We start from the raw sequence: 17,151 nt of genomic DNA, 5'->3' as shown, positions 1-17,151 counted from the left end.
ACCCTTGACCAGAATCGAACCCGGGGCCCTTCAGTCCACAGGCTAATGCTATGTTCACTGAGCCAAACCGGCTAGGCTAGGGCAATGTTGACAAACCTTTAATCAGACTCATCAAGAAAGAAAAGAGAGAGGACCAAAATAAAATCAAAAATGAAAGAAGAGAATAAGAGACACCAAAGTAATATAAAAGATTGCAAGAAAATATTGCAAACTATATGCTAATGAATTTGACAATTTGGAATAAATGGATAAATTCCTGGAAACATACAGTCTTCTAAAACTGAATCAGAAAGAAGCAGAAAATATGAGTAGACAGCTTTCAATTATTGAAATTGAAGCAGTAATAAAAAAAACTCCCAACAAATTAAAGTCCTAGACCAGAATGGTTCACATGTGAATTTTACCAAACATTCAAAGAAGAATTAACACCTATCCTTAAACTATTCAAAAAAAATTCAAGAGAAAGGAAGACTCCCAAGTTCATTTTATGAGGCCAATATTATCTTAATTACAAAACCAGATAAAGACACTACAAAGGAAGAAAATTATAGGCCAATATCCCTGATGAACATAGATGCAAAAGTCTCAACAAAGTATTAACAAACCAGATCCAGCAACACATAAACAACAACAAAAATCTGAAATACCCATTTATCTTCTTGGCTTGAGTGTGTTGGTATGTGAGTTATCTCAGAGTTGGTCAGATAACTTCAGTTAATATTTGGAAAAAAAAAGCTCGTATGGGAGAAAATTTAGAATACTCAAGTTGTTTTTTTAAAAAAATACTGATTTTAGACAGGAAGGGAGAAGGAGAGTGATAGAAACATCAATGATGAGAGGGAATCATTGTTGGCTGCCTCCTGCACCTGCCACACGGGATCAAGCCTGCATGTGTCCTGACCGGGAATTGAACCATGACCTCCTGGTTTATAATTGATGAGCCGCGGCAGCAGCCGGGCTACTCATTGAGCTTTGAAATGAACCACTCATACAGTTCATTTCTTACAAGTAAAATGTAATCTTTTAGGTTACATTTAGGTTACTGGCAGAACTAAAAATAGAAATAGTATTAGATTACCAGCAGGAGCTGAAGGAGCCTGGCTATAAAACAATCTTTCTCCTCCAGTGTACCTTCAGTTCAATGCTGACAATGCTGCCAGCTGGGAAAGAGCAATATGTAAAGGCCCATCTCCATTTCCACAGAGCAGCCAGTAATGGGTGGATGTGGATATAAAAGGTAATAAACTGGTAACCGGATCCAGAACCTATGTTAAACCCTATACAGTTTAGGATATATTGTTATTTTGGGTTTAAAGAAAGTGCCAGACATTCATCTCAAAATAGCTAAACAGAATTTTAAAGTATATATCCTTGTAATACTTTTAAAAAATGTTTTATACTACTACAAAAAACAATTCATGGTGACTAAAAAAAATTGAATAATATAGAAATATTGTAAAAATTTACCTCTTATTCTTCAGGTCCTTACTCTCCATTTTGTTCATGTCTTCTGAAGATAAAACTATTATTAATAGTTGGTGTGCAGTGTATTTTCTATATGCAGTTAGTTGACCGTTGACCAATAAGGGTGTTAGGGTCATGGACCACTCTTGCAGAAGAAATCTGAATATAACTTAAGTCGGCCCTCCCCATATTCAGTTTCCAAACTGCAAATGGAAATACAAGTTGACTTTGAGAGGTCAACTGTACATATATTTGTATATTGGGATGGGCAAAATTCGGTTTACAGTTGTATTAATACAATAATTAATAAATAATAAAAGAATAATCTGTTTTGTGTATTCACAGCTGTAAACCTTTTGCCCACCCCTGTATATATGTATTTTCCCCTTGTGATAGAGGCTTTATAGATAGGTAAGCTAGATAAATCACATAACCCTTCTTTCTGATTTTCTAAACTTTTTAAATGGAGGACTTTTATTAGAAGGGAAGTGTCTCTGGATATAGTTTGATAGTAGTGGTAAAGGAGGGAGAGGAGGTTTGGTAGCCATTAATCAGTAAGGAGTTTTTATATAGCATAGATGTTCATATTTTCCCATATTTTATGTGTATTTTGCTAGTTACGGGTACTATTTAAGTTTTGGTGAGAATTAAATTATATAAATTTTTCTTTGTTTTTTCCTTAGAAAAATCCTGCAAAAATGTCTCTTTACCCATCTCTTGAGGATCTGAAGGTAGACAAAGTAATTCAGGTACGTTTAAATTGTTTAAATGCTTTTTCCCATATATTACGTCATGCGTTTTAGTTGCAGAAAGCAGAGCAAGAAATTTGAATAGATGTATTTGTTCATGTTCATGCATCATATACTTTTTTCAGTTTATTAATTGCAGACTACGTAGTTATAGAAACGCTAGCTATTCCTTTTTATTTTGTGAATTAATGAGCATGGGATATTCTTTCTTTAAAGCTGGACTTAAACTACTCACTGATAGGTATACTTTACGACTAAAATTTAAATACAGCATACATAAGTTGGTAAGATACACTCCAATTTTTTGATGTTGTAATTTTGGTTAAAATTTGAATGTTGGGATCTTCAGCTTTGATCAATCTTTAAAATAATTCTCTTCTCTCTGAAGTTAAAAATTACAGAAATAGTGAAGTATACATGCTGCTTATAGAAGAATAGTGATGTGAAAGCACAAGGAAAGTGTTGCGATCTATATCCTTTTAGATGTAGGCAGCAGGCATTGCACACGCTCGAGCTCTAAATAACTGTTAGAGATTACAGTATTATCTCATTAAGTCAGAACTTTCTGAGATCCTTCATGTAAGTATGGAGGCATGTTTCTGCTTCAGAAAGTTTGGGGATCAAGTCTTTCTATTTGTAAATTTTTATTATGCTTTTTTTAACGGATGAGTCTATCTTGATTCCTGTTTACTTTCAATTTTATATCTTACAAACTTAGAATTTTTTCAGCTATTGTTTATTGTTTTGACAAGATAATGCAAACTCCTGTTGTACTTTATTTCTAAAATCTTTTTAATATGATATTCTTTCTGAATTGTTTGGTACTTCAAAGCTTCTTATTACTCTAAAGATAATTTTACTTGAGACCTTGATCTCAGTTTATGTGAAGTGAGATTTACTTAATAATTAGTTAATGAGCATAAAAATTTTATTTCAAACTTATGGGAAGTCTTAAGCAACTTGAAGAATACAGTGTTTTTAGACAAACTGTTAGCCTTTTGAGAGTGAAAAACCTTGGCAGTAATAGTAACAAATATGTGGTTGAATTATTAACCTTGTAGTAATGTAATGTAATAAATGTGGTGGGGGAGGTCAGTGAACATACTCTTCATCATAGATCTACTGTGGATATTAAAGTATGGTTTGTAAAATCTCTCAAACCCATTGTTCAGCTGCCAAGGCTTTGATGCCTCAGTTTTAAGTGGCATGTTCAGTCATCTTAAATGCCCTATCATTTCTTCCTTCGTTTTTTGTTGGTGTTTTTCTCATGTGGTTTTTATTTCCACAAAGTTCATCTGAACACACACATTTTCTTTTTGAAAAGTCCTTATCTGAAATATTTAGCCTTCAAAGAGTAACAGTGAAGCCAGTAATGACATCAGCATTAAGTGATAAGGATTTGCAGATGGATCGGAAAGAATCTGTTTTCTTCCTTTCTGTTCCATTTTATTGAACTCTAAATTAACCATAGTTGACTTTGAGCAGACGTTTTTTATTTTGAAAAGAGCAGAAAAAGAAGGAAAGAGTTCATATTGACAAATGTTAGAAGGCTCTATTCTACATTAGGCTGACCTACATTAAGAAGCAGCAAATTCTGTGGGTATTTCCATTAGAAGACCTTTTATGTTTCCAGCAAAAAACTGCTTAGAGATAAAATAATGAGTAAAGAGGGGGACATATAGTTGTTTTTTTAAATTCTCACTGGATTTAAAAGTATTCTTAACTACTAAAGTCTTAGGCAGTTTTAGTGTGTGTGTATGTGTGTGTGTGTGCATATTCTTTTTACACAGTAATTCATACTTAGGTTTATTTTTGTTCTTGAAATACCCCTGCAAAGGTATTTATTTTCTAATCTTCTGGCCTTTTACACCACAGCAAAGCTAAAATGCAGCTGTAAACTGGCAGTTCATATATAGTAAATATTCTTACAGTAGCCATTAGTCTATGTCTTTCCACATCATAATTCCTGAACCTCTCTATTCATTACAAATTCTTAACAGGAGTCTGTGGTTGCTGTACCTATATAAAATAAGCTGTTAAGAAACAATGACACAGAGATCCAGTACTTAGTTTTCTAATGTAGTGAGCAGAGGGGACAATGACAGTTGTAGCTTACAAGCATGGTCTGTCCACATGCTTTCTGTAGTGACAGAAACAACATGCCCCAGCAGAAACTGTGCTCCCTTTTAAATAGTTTGAGATTTCAAATGAGTGTAAAAACAGTTTGTACATTCAATGACTCATAGTCCTTAGGCTCTTGTACTGTCTTTTATTATACCAGATGACATAATTATATTTGGTGGCAGAGAACTTTCTATATACGGAATGGGGCAGAAATAGGTTTACAATTGTGAGTACACAAAACAGTTTATTCTTGTATTATTAATTACTGTATTTTCCATATGAACTGTAAAACTACTTTTGCCACACCCTACATATTCTTACATATTCTTCAGTATTCCTTAGGAATAGTAGCAATGAATGAAAGAACAGAAAATAATAACCAATCTAAAAAGGAATAATTTTAAAAAAAAATATTTTTATTGATTTCAGAGAGGGAGAGGGAGAGTGGGCGGGAGAGAGAGAGAAATATGAATGAGGAGAGAGAATCATTGATCGACTGCCTCCTGCATTCCCCACACTGGGGATTGAGGCTGCAACCCAGGCATGTGGCCTGTCCGGGAATGGAACCATGACCTCCTGGTTCATAAGTCAACACTCAGCCACTGAGCCGTGCTGGCCAGGCTATCTTGTCATTTTTGGTGTCAGTGACAAAGTACATGTTTTGCATACTTTGTAATATTTTTGTATTTATTATAGTGTAGCTGCTTGTTATACTTGCTAAAATGAAGATAAAGTTCATTTCAGTAGAAAATGCCACAATATTAGCAACTTAATATTTAAAATAAATATTTAAATATGTAGGTATTTTTCTGATATGACTTTCATATGAATACTAGAGGCCCAGTGCACGAAATTTGTGCACTGGATGACGCAGGGGGGTGGGGAGGGCGCGAGGGTGTCCCTCAGCCCTGCCTGCACCCTCTCCAATCTGGGATCCCTCTCACAATCCGGGACTGCTGGCTCCCATCTGCTCACCTGCCTGATTGCCCCAAACCGCTTCTGCCTGCCAGCCTGATCGACACCTAACTGCTCTCTTGCCAGCCCGATCGCCCCCAACTGCCCTCCCCTGCGGGCCATCTTGTGGCTGCGGGTGCTGCCATCTTTGAGGGCGGGGAAGTCAATTAGCATATTCCCTCCTTATTGGCTGTGGGCAATAAGCAAGCAAGCCTCATGTTTCAAGCTGCCTGGCTGCCGGCCGCCATCTTGGCTGGACGTTAATTTGCATAGTGCCCTGATTAGCCAATAGGAAGGGTAGTGGTTGTATGCCAATTACCATCTTTCTCTTTTATTAGGATGATTGAGCTTTTTTTCTTATGCAGATTAAATATTTTAAAATTCTTAAAAGAACAATGAAAATAAAAATGGGTGGTCATGCATTTTTAAAATATTACTATATTAATTTGCTACAGCAAACTATGTGGAATGATGCTTAGTCAAGTTTTTTATGACAGTGTTACATATTTAGAATATGAAATATTTTTATAGATTTTCTTTGAAAAGTATATTATGAAATGTTTGAAACTAAACTTTCTTGAGTACAACTTTAATGTTTTAGTTTCTTTTTGGGAATAATGAATTAAACTTATAAATAAGAACTAGAAGTCTGATGCACAAAATTCGTGCACAGGAAGGGGGAGGGGGAGTGTGTCCCTCTGCTTGGCCTGCACCCTCTTGTAATTCTGATCCCTTGCTCCTAACCACTCACCTGCTCGCTCCTTACCACTTGGCTCTCTGCTCCTTACCACCGCTGCTGCTCTCACCAGCTGTGAGCCTGGTTTGTGGATGAGCGGTGCTCCCGCTGTGGGAGTGCATTGACCACCAGGGGGCAGCTCCTGCATTGAGCGTATGCTCACGGGTGGTCAGTGCGCATCATAGCGACTGATTGTTCTGGTTGTTATGCTGTAAGGGTTGCTGGGCTTTCATACATATAGATTTTAAGTACATATATGACATTGTTAGAATTTTCTTTTCTTTTTCAGGCTCAAAGTGCCTTTTCTGCAAACCCTGCCAACCCAGCAATTTTGTCTGAAGCATCTGCTCCCATCTCTCAGGATGGAAGTAGGTTTATACTTTGGATTCATTCTCCTTAAACAGAAATTTTTAAGCCTTCTTTCTTTGAAATAAGAAATCCAAGATTTAAAATTTTTTATTTAGCATAAAATTGGTGGTTAAAGCTCTAGTAGTAAGAAGAAAAAAATGTTTATTTCAAAGCCTAAACCTTTAATCAAGAAAGTGAACTATGAATATTAAGATGTGTTTTATGGCTTAATGAAATTAATTAAATTTTAACCCTCATAAGTTCATAACTTGAGATTGATGCATTTATGTGGACTGTGCCCATATTGCTGCTCTTAAACTGTCTTCTGTCTTGGGGGTGGAGGCGGTGCTGTGAATGTCCAACTGCCTTGCCTCCCTTTGGGGGCTGAGGGGCTTTCCCAACTCCTAGAATCTCTACTCAGTCTCCATATCCTTCTCTTTGGTCCCCTTTCCTTCTAATTTCGTGGGGATTCAAGAGAGAACCCCTAAATATGACAAGATACAAAAGGAGTGTTAAGTACATATTTGTGGCCTCATAATATTTATAACTTTGTTTCTTTTAGAAAACCCATTTTATTAAGTTACAAATAAATCATGTACAAAGGATCTTTTGGAAATAGTACCTACCTCTACTACCAAGTTAAATACTGTTAATATTTATACTGTTTCCAAGATTTTATTGGAATGTGCTTAATATTTTTTTAATTGATTTTTTTACAGAGAGGGAGAGGGATAGAGAGTTAGAAACATGAGAGAGAAACATCTATCAGCTGCCTCCTGCACACCCTCTACTGGTGATGTGCCCACAACTAAGGTACATGCCCTTGACCGGAATCGAACCTGGGACCCTTCAGTCCGCAGGCCGACGCTCTATCCACTGAGCCAAACCGGTTAGGGCGTGGTTAACATTCTTAAAATGCTATGACACTAAATCAGTTTAAAACGTTCAATTTTATTTTAATTGAATTATTTCATAGCCATGTTTATTAAATGAGTTATAAAGTAACTGCCTCGACAAGTAGACATTTTGCTCAGTTATTCTCCACTGGAGAATCAGTGGTTGTTCACAGAATTGCTAATCAAACCAGTTTATTTTAAGAAAAAGGAAAGGTAAGATAATTTATTTGGAAAAATTATTTCTACTCTTAGGAATTTTTAGAAGCCTAAGATTATTAACATAAGTAGAAGCCCATTCTAACAGTTTTCATTTTGAATATTCTAATGTTTTTTTTCTTTATTCACTCATTTATTTATATTAGATCTCTATCCTAAATTGTATCCGGAGCTTTCTCACTACATGGGCCTCAGTTTAAATGGAGAAGAAATAGAGGCAAATATGGCCATGGTCCCTGGAGCACCAACTCAGGGGGTATGTATAGTGAACTAATTTTGAATTGTATAAAATAACACTTTACGCATAAATATAAGCTGTCATCTTTGTGGTTAACTCACAGATTTATAACTTTAACATTGACCTCTCCTCTCAGAAATTTTAGACTCCCTTCTGAATATTACTTCTAAGTAGTCCATTTCCTTTGTGCTCTTCCCACTTTTCTAATTTCTTAGGAGTTAAACAAGCAGATGCCTTGACTAATCCATTCTCCTTTGTCTTCTGCATGTTTCTTATGTTAATTTGATCCATTCCAGTCCTACTATAACCGTATTCAGAGCTTCTATACTATACTTCTACCCTAGATTATTATAGTAGCCTCTTACATCTTCTCTAGCAACTTCTTATAACAAACAGTACTAAGCTGCTGCTTGAGTAATCATTATGAAGTACAGGTCTATCATATTTGTTTGCTCACAATTAAATACCTGATATTTATTTACCAAATATTTATTGCAAACTTGCTTATATCAGTTAGGGTGCATTTGTAGAAACAAATCACAGTAGATATTTTATCAGCGATAATTTAAGAAATTAGACAAAGAGGTTGAAGCATGGAAAAAAGCAAAAATGGAATATCACTGTAATTGTGGAAAGTCGTTCCGCCTCCTAGGATTGGGGTAGCGTAGGGAAGAGGTTGGAGTTAGCAGAACCTAGAAGCGTGTGGGAAGAAGAGCTCCAGGGAGCTGGGCCTCAGACCTTGGAGGAGAGGCAGTGCTGGTACCTCTGAAAGGTTGCAGTGAGGCTGGTTCTGGGAGTGTCAGTAAGTTCTGGAAAATGGAATTAACTGCTGCCACCAGGGTTAAGCTCTAGGACCAGGCAATGACGACAGTACCCAGAAGCAAACAAGACAGAGCACTTGTCTCTCCTCCAGCCTTCCAGTCTCCCTCCCTCTAGTTCTTCACGTGATGGATGCTAACCTGAAACCCGCTGACAAAGCAAAACGTTATTTGTACAGTTCAACCCCCAGCATCACCAAGTGGAGTCTAGAAGGGTGGGTTTGGAGCTAACAGACATATTTTGTTACCTGGCACTGCCTACACCCTTGACTACGCAGTCTATCCCTACACATCTACAAATATTATAACTTCATCTGAAGCAATAACAACTTTATAGTGTTCCCTTAAAAGATGCAGTTTTTCATAAAATTGTGGTTCAGTAGGGGGAGTGCAGGAAGGAGACAGCCTATCACGTTTCTCTCTCCCTAACCCTTCCTCTCTAAAAATCAGCGCTTCTCAACCTGTGGGTCGCGACCCCTTTGGGGGTCGAACGACCCTTTCACAGGGGTTGCCTAAGACCATTGGAAAACATATATAATTACATATTGTTTTTGTGATTAATCACTATGCTTTAATTATGTTCAGTTTGTAACAATGAAAATACATCCTGTATATCAGATATTTACGTTACGATTCATAACAGTAGCAAAATTAGTTATGAAGTAACAGTGAAAATAATTTTATGGTTGGGGGTCACCACAACATGAGGAACTGTATTAAAGGGTCGCAGCATTAGGAAGGTTGAGAACCACTGCTAAAAATCAATAAAAAACATTAAAAAAAACACCAGTTTTGTTCAAGAAAACTTGACAACAATGAGAAACTTGAAATATGGTACCTGACACAAGTCCCTGCTATTCTAAGGCAGTCTGGTTTGTGCCTACCATTGGCTAATACACAGATGTTTATTAAAGGTGATGAGAAATAATATTTGTGGTGTGCAGCACTCATGTAACATGCCCTTTTCTTTTAATCCTCACAATGGCACTGTTGAGGTAAGAACGTTGTCCTTTTTTTTTTTTAAAATATATTTTATTGATTTTTTACAGAGAGGAAGGGAGAGAGATAGTTAGAAACATTGATGAGAGAGAGAAACATCGATCAGCTGCCTCCTGCACATCTCCCACTGGGGATGTGCCCGCAACCCAGGTACATGCCCTTGACCGGAATCGAACCTGGGACCTTTCAGTCCGTAGTCCGACGCTCTATCCACTGAGCCAAACCGGTCTCGGCAAGAACGTTGCCCTTTTATAGAAACTTTAAAAGGGTAAGGAGTTTGCCAAAGATCAGACCATATAAAATAGAACCTCTGGAAAACGTTGCATAAGTTTCAAAAGTGCAATGTGGCCTTTTAAGTTCTAGGATCATACATTTGAGTTGAAGGCAAGCCAAAGTACATATGAAAAATGGCAGTGAATTCAGAAGGCAGCAGGCAGACAGGAAGGCATTGACTCCATTGAGGTGATAAATGTGGGAAGAAGTGACCTGAGGAATTGGTAAATAAAAACCAGGGTCATTTTTGCATGAATCAAACGATCTGAAGGAAATAATTTCCAGATTACTTTTTGGGAAACCACAACTTGAGTATATTCAAGTTACTCGTTTTAGTTTTTGTTTTTTTTCATGGAGAATGTTTGTAAATACTGATACATTGTGTATCTTTTTGTCAGCAGTTGGTAGCAAGACCTTCCAGTATGAACTATATGGTGGCTCCTGTAACTGGTAATGATGTTGGCATTCGTAGAGCAGAAATTAAGCAAGGGATTCGTGAAGTCATTTTGTGTAAGGATCAAGATGGAAAAATTGGGCTCAGGCTTAAATCTATAGATAATGTAAGTATTTTTGATGTCTATTTGTCTAAGTAGCTTATAGGACATTAAGTGATTTGTGTTGGAATAATTTAAATTGAAATGCTTTAATAAATTATAATGGTGTATTTATAATTGAGAATACTTTAAATCTAACAAACTTTTCCCACTTGGAGATGCCATATTCTGAAGAAGCAGAGTTGGGACGTCCAACATTACCTTGAAGATTTTTTTCTTTCTTTCTTGAGTCCTCTTCTTGGAATAAAGTTGACTGGTCTGTATAATAACATAGTTTATACAAATAGAAATCTGGCATTGAAATAGGGCAAGGGATATGGAAGTTAAGAAAAGACTGACCAGTGAAAATCAGTGGTCTTGTGATGAGTATTTTTAAGCCAAAGAATGATTATTTAACTTGTTATGGAATGGTTTTGCAGTTCTGTTATTGCCATCCTTTAATTTGAATTTAATAGGTCATTTTCTGAGCAAAGGTGACTTTCTAATTAAGGAAGCCATTACTTTATCTTTATAATTGCTTCTCATCTCCCCTTAACTGTACTGAAGAAATTAAACAGGGTTACTCTCTAAGGAAGCACTCGGGATTGTTAAGGACTTGCCCTGATGTATGGTTTCGGGTATTGCCTTATTGGGTTCCTTTTTAGTATTGAGACCTCAGCTCATTGTGTCCAACCTTTTCACATAGAAAATGAGCGTGGCACATATTATTGGCTTGACCGAGACTGATCTTGGCAGGAACCCTAACCCTGCCTGCCTACCCAGGGGCTGAGGACATCGATGCCTTTGAACATTCCTAGCTTATTGAAGACACATCAGGGTGCTTCTTTGGGAAGCTCTGACTTCGCTCTCTCCTTTTTTAGTGAATGAAGTATTTGCTGTCCCTTGTGCCAGGGTTTGTTCTCCGCACCTTCCTTTGTTCCAAAGAGACAAGATATTCTTCATAGGCCCCTACCCCCCACTGCAGTTATCCTTCCAGTGGGTTTGTCCATTTGGACAAAACTCCGTTGTCAGACCACTCACAGATGCTGCGTAGTTTTCCTGAACTGCCTAAACTGAAGTCGCAGACACACGACAGAGGTCAAGTCTGACCCAGCTTAAGATGGTAGAAAGGGTCTAGTCTTGTAGATGCTTTCATATTTTGTCAGGTTCATTCTTCTATACTTGTTTATATTTATTCATCTGAGTTTGAGTTTATAGAAGTAAAAATATCTTAAAACATATTTGAGTTTGTGTATTTCATAGTGGATTCTTTATAAGAACTAGAGTGGTATTGAATGTGCCCACCTTTTTTAGGCTGTTAAATAAACCCTACTCTTAATTATGCATAATTTAGCAAGTGGATAAAGGAATCCTTCAGCTCAAAAAGTGAGTTAGGACCTTAAACTATCACTTTTTAAACTGTAAAAGAAATCACAAAACTTTTAACACTTGATTTGCTTTCCCCCTAAATAATGATCATGTGGCCAAAACCTATTCAGTATTGTCAGACGCGGATGTAACATCTATTATAGTAAACCTTTATTTTCCGTAGTCTTTTTATTCCAAAATGAAAGGAGTGATTGAGGATGGGTAGATGGGTCATGAATTGAGGTATAAATTATTACTGAGATCTGACCTTTTTGCCTTCTTGGGATTCTTGCCTTTATAAAATTTTCAATTTCTTTTTTGGGGGTAACACATATACTTACGTAATTTTTTTTAACACATTTCATACCGCTCAGGAGTTTTCTTGTGTTTCGCGCACCATCTGATAGGGACCGCTCACAAGTGTTCTCGTTTTCCACGCCCATGGAAAAAGGAGCGAATCTAGATACTTACGTCAATTTTGTTTGGTCCCTCTTCATAGAGGAAAATGTTTTATGCGGTACCATACGTTAAAAAAGTACTAAGAACTTTAATTGTTTAATTATTTTTGTAAATAAAAATGTTATAATTATTGAAAAAACAACACCTAAAGTGCATTATGATGATTTAAATAACGTACAGTTTGCCCCAGAACATGCGGTCCCTGGCGTATGTCTTAAAGAGATTTCTATGCGGTACGCAATGTGTTAAAATTACTAAAGTAGACTTCTAAAGAGTTGGTCCTAATTTTCCATCATTTTAAAACTATATCATAACAGTGCTAAATGACCAAAGTTATTTTCTTATTCTCTAGGGTATATTTGTTCAGCTTGTCCAGGCAAATTCTCCAGCCTCATTAGTTGGTCTGAGATTCGGGGACCAAGTGCTGCAGATCAACGGGGAAAACTGTGCAGGCTGGAGCTCGGATAAAGCACACAAGGTGCTCAAGCAGGCTTTTGGAGAGAAGATTACTATGACTATTCGTGACAGGTAAGTTGACTGGACAGTTCAAATGGAAATTTAAGACAAGTTTCCCTTTTTCTTGGGCTTTTTGGATTCTGTGAATATAATATTTATTTTGTTGCAGAAAACAATCAAATGTTACTGATGAGCCTTAGAGTCTTAAAATTTGTGTGGTGCAGATTTTTCTTACATAGTTTGTTTTTTTTAAAAAAATAGTGTTCTGATTTTGCATACACTTTTATTTCAGAGCTTACAGAAATTCATCCTCTAAGAAGTTACTTTCCTATCTTAATCTTCTGTAGAAAATAGAAAATGGACATTGGAAAAGTGAGCAGCATGCATCTTGGGGCTCACTTTCTAATTTACTACTTAGACACCCAGTCTCCCTGCATAACTCCAAGTCTGTACAAGTTCCAAAAACAGACCTGGCTTTTTGGCTGGTTATGAAGCTCTAGTTGTCAGGGTGGGAAGATGGGACATTTTATTTAACAGTTAGTCCGTTTAAAACGGAAACATTTAGCACATGAAATCTGGGCGTCCATTTATTTTCTTGCCCCAGCCCTCACAAGTGTTAAGGGTGGGCCTCTGTCATATTGTTAGAGTTAGCTTTAGAATTTTTCTTCTAAAACTGTTATTTCTTGTGTTTCTAGTTTCTCACATGTGGAAGGTACTTAGTAAACATTTTATAGATGAATGCTATTTTTGCTTTATATCTAAGGAAAAGAGTAATAGTAATAATGTGGACTAATAGGAAGAGATGACTGTTCTGAATTTTATGAAAGCACAGGTTTATCAGAAAACCACCCATGTGATGACATGGCAGCAGAATTATAGAAAGGTGAGCAAGTATAACTGGCACGGTAGAGCTGGCTGCCTTATTGTAATAGCTACATGTCTTACTTTCTAGAAGCCAGTTAAGTCTTGGATACTTACAAAAAGGAAATATTAGTAATTTAGGCAAACCATAATGGATAAATTAAAAGAAAAATACAGTCGACCCTTGAGCATGAGTTTGAACTGCGCAGGTCTGCTATGGATTTATGGGCCCAGCCCGCTTGCGCTGCACCACTCTGCTCTCTATCACTATGGATTTAAATTAATATGGGGACCCGCGCAGTTCAAACCTGTATGGTACAGGGTCAACTTTTTTGAGCCACTGTTGGCAATCTGCAAATGAGGATGGCCGACGATAGTTTATGCAGAGTCAAAAGCTCTATGCAGATTTTTGACTGCTTGGAGGGTCAGTGCTCCTAACCCCCTGCATTGTTCAAGGATCAACTGTAATCTTTTATGCTAAGATATTCTCTGAATGTACAATATCACAGCCAAACTTAGTTGCTCCTATTGGAAACACTGAGTTTATGATAACAAAACAACTAGTATGGCAGAATAGAAGTGCATTAAAATGTTTACTGTGCAATTTTCAATTGAATCCATTATGTTTTACAGGCCCTTTGAACGCACAATTACCATGCATAAGGATAGTACCGGGCATGTTGGTTTTATCTTTAAAAATGGAAAAATAACATCCATAGTAAAAGACAGTTCTGCAGCCAGAAATGGTCTTCTCACAGAACATAACATCTGTGAAATTAATGGACAGAATGTCATTGGGTTGAAGGTAAAGAACTTGTTTTGTGTCTATTCAGATGTTGCTGTTTTCATATTGACCTCCAAAATATAGCAATACAGTGGTAGATATGTGATGGTGGGATCTGGGGCTCTGCTGTGCTGGCTATACTCAGGCCACTCAAAGGAGTTATCTGGGCTATTACCAGGAATTATTTATTGTTCCTATAACAAGGGGCTGGAGTAAATGATCTCTGAAGTCCCTTGAACTAGAATTTTATGGAGACATAGGCATTAAAGGGTTGATGGCATTTTTTATGAATGCTTGTACAACTTTTTCCAATTTGGATTATGGGCAACAAGTAATAGTTTCTATTCAAATTCCTGAGTAAGACTCTTAAGATCTAAAGGATTTCATTATAACCTGCTTATTTCATAATCTTTGGTTAACTGAGGGGATATTGTAATAATCTTAAGATTGTGATTCTACACTAAACTTGGTAAGGAAAACTAGAAAAAAATTATAAATACCATGAGTAAGGATTTTAGAGAGATTAGCAAAACATAAGAGGACATATTTCTTTAAGAAGAATAACAATTTTATGTTTTCAATAGGACTCTCAAGTTGCAGACATATTGACAACATCTGGAACTGTAGTTACTATAACAATCATGCCTGCTTTTATCTTTGAACATATTATTAAACGGTAAGTAGACACAGTTCTGTAACTTGATGCTTATGCTAATGTGACTTAAAAGGAAGCACAATACAGATATATTAATTCCCAAACTTTTGGTTCTTTACCTAAGGGGTGACATTGGAGTAAATTATTTAAAATCAGAGGATTTGGTTGGTAAGGATGACCCCTTACAATTTTCTAAGCTTGGAATAAAATTCATTACACTGGAAATTTTGACATTTCCTACTAGGAAAAGGATATACGAGCAGATTTGGGGAAACTTTCAGCTTCCAAAAATGGACTGGTTGCATGCTGCCTATAGTTCCTCTGCTCAGTAGAATTTACTCGTGGTTCATGATCGCAAATTCTTACTGGATGTTAGGAGTCACAGTTTTTACTCTCGGGCATCGCGAGAGGCAGGTAACGGGAAGACTGGAAAGCTGAAAAAGGAGACTAGAAAAGGGGCCGCATGGGTTACCTTCCCTGGAGCTTTTAAAATCCTGGCTCTAGCAGAACTGTTTTTGCCAACTTAGAATCCTTTTTTTCAGGATCTATTTTGCATATGGAAATAGGTGGATAATGTATTTTTGTTAGTTTCAGATGCTAGGTAGAAAGCAGCTAGCTACTTTTGGAGTATAAAAAAAGGAGTTACTGTCGAATAAGTGATAGCTGTCCCCCAGTTAGCCTCCCAGTTCATAACATTTTTTAAAAAAAATCATCAGCCTTAATATACAAAAATATACAAAGACTTACTTGTATCTTATCTAACTTTTCTAGCCAAGATACAGATAGTCTTTCACGGTGGACATTTGCAAAACAAGTAGATTACATGAGACCCTTAAATAAGAACTCATTAAAAAGACCTCCCCCCCCCCACCATCCCACTTGATGCTTCATGCTAACAGCTGCTAAGTTTGAATTGGAGTTTTCTTGGATCAACATAATGACTCTCTTGTAGGATGGCACCAAGCATTATCAAAAGCCTGATGGACCACACCATTCCTGAGGTTTAAAAGTCACGACACAATGGAAACTTGGCTGAACTTCTCCAGTTTACTTCTTTGGCAACTTCACTCGATATTATGCACAGGAAGCTTCCTAGGAGCCAGAGAGCATATGCTGCATGAGGTCCTTTCTGTCTTACAGTATGGCTGGGAATCTAACTGTTTGATCTGATAATAATTGTTCAGACTTCAAAATAGTTGTAGCCTTATCCTGGTTTTACAGATGTGAAACTCTCAAAATCAAGAGACTTACTTTCATAGATTAGTTTCTCTACTGGAAACCTGATGCTTTTATAAGCCATTATGATTAGAATGACTGATGCAGGCTTAGCTTTGTGTTGGAGCCAGTCACCTTTGTCCTATAAATCAAGTAGTGCTGTTACTTTAGTTCTATGGTGTATTTGCATTTTTACTGTTACCATAGGACATTTAGAATGATTGCTTTTGATAGTTGCTTATGTTTTGTTTTTTTAGTTATCTCTGTGTGTAGTGTGTTTCTGTAAACACCAATTAAATAACACTGGTTTCATTCCATGTAGGAAGCATTAAACAGTGTATGCAAGTTGTATTAATTAACTACCTTCACTTAATATGCTTGAACTGCTGCCTTAAGCATCTAGAAGAAAAGCCAAAATATAACTATTGCTGCCTTTCTAACACCCATAATGCAGTTCCATATTAAACTGACATGTACGTTAGCCCAGAACAAGAGCTATATATATAGCATAGCTGCTTAGTTGCATTTGAGATTTTCTAGTTATAGTCATTGTGTAATGAATGCAACTACTTCTCATAGTTCCTGGTATCATTTTCTGATAAATGAATTACTATATATTTAATGTAAAAATTCTTAATACTAAGTAGAATAAACTTTTGACTTTTTTTCATTCATAGGTTATATAACTTAACTGCTTTGGGATGGTCTTACAAACCATGTTGTAGGTGATTTGTTCTGTTTCCTAACTTTGCCCTGAAAACAAAATGGCATTCACACTTTATCCTGATTTTTTTCTCTTTGGTTTCTGCCTATTCCAATTAAATATGTATGTATAAATAAAGTCAAAATTCAGCCAGACTGCCTATTGCACCTTTTGGAAACTGTCCATGGCTTTCACTAAACTAGTACATGACCTAGAAAACTGGCATGTGAAATTCACCTGGGACCTGTGGTGGGAGTCCTCTCTGCAGCAGCTGACGTCCAGGGGTCCTGAGAAGGCCCTCT

General features: G+C 36.7%; 1 protein-coding gene across 3 annotated transcripts; it reads left to right on the top strand.

Annotated features, from left to right (window-relative positions):
• The first annotated feature begins 2,147 nt into the window (after window positions 1-2,147).
• Window positions 2,148-16,987, top strand: SDCBP (syndecan binding protein). 3 transcript variants are annotated; one of them, XM_015567426.1, is made up of 8 exons: window positions 2,148-2,213; window positions 6,317-6,395; window positions 7,634-7,743; window positions 10,217-10,375; window positions 12,528-12,703; window positions 14,126-14,297; window positions 14,861-14,952; window positions 15,884-16,987. In XM_015567426.1, exons 1-8 carry the CDS (start codon window positions 2,163-2,165, stop codon window positions 15,936-15,938), a joined length of 894 nt encoding a protein of 297 aa, XP_015422912.1. In that variant the 5' UTR covers window positions 2,148-2,162; the 3' UTR covers window positions 15,939-16,987. The 3 variants fall into 3 exon arrangements, with proteins under 3 accessions (XP_015422912.1, XP_015422911.1, XP_015422913.1); XM_015567425.1 differs by having other exon boundaries at window positions 10,214-10,375; XM_015567427.1 differs by lacking the exon at window positions 6,317-6,395 and having other exon boundaries at window positions 2,197-2,213; window positions 10,214-10,375.
• The last annotated feature ends 164 nt before the right edge of the window (window positions 16,988-17,151 follow it).

This window comes from Myotis davidii, unplaced genomic scaffold, assembly GCF_000327345.1.
Source record: "Myotis davidii unplaced genomic scaffold, ASM32734v1 scaffold1, whole genome shotgun sequence".
Classification (NCBI taxonomy): Eukaryota; Metazoa; Chordata; class Mammalia; order Chiroptera; family Vespertilionidae; genus Myotis; species Myotis davidii.
The sequence above is the reverse complement of the archived record's forward strand: the minus strand, read 5'-3'. Positions and strand labels throughout refer to the sequence as shown.

Coding starts and splice junctions, on each gene's coding strand:
- SDCBP (XM_015567425.1), top strand. CDS start 2,163: ATGTCTCTTTACCCATCTCTTGAGGATCTGAAGGTAGACAAAGTAATT. Junction 6,396..7,633: donor TCCCATCTCTCAGGATGGAA/GTAGGTTTATAC, acceptor TATTTATATTAG/ATCTCTATCCTAAATTGTAT. Junction 10,376..12,527: donor GGCTTAAATCTATAGATAAT/GTAAGTATTTTT, acceptor CTTATTCTCTAG/GGTATATTTGTTCAGCTTGT.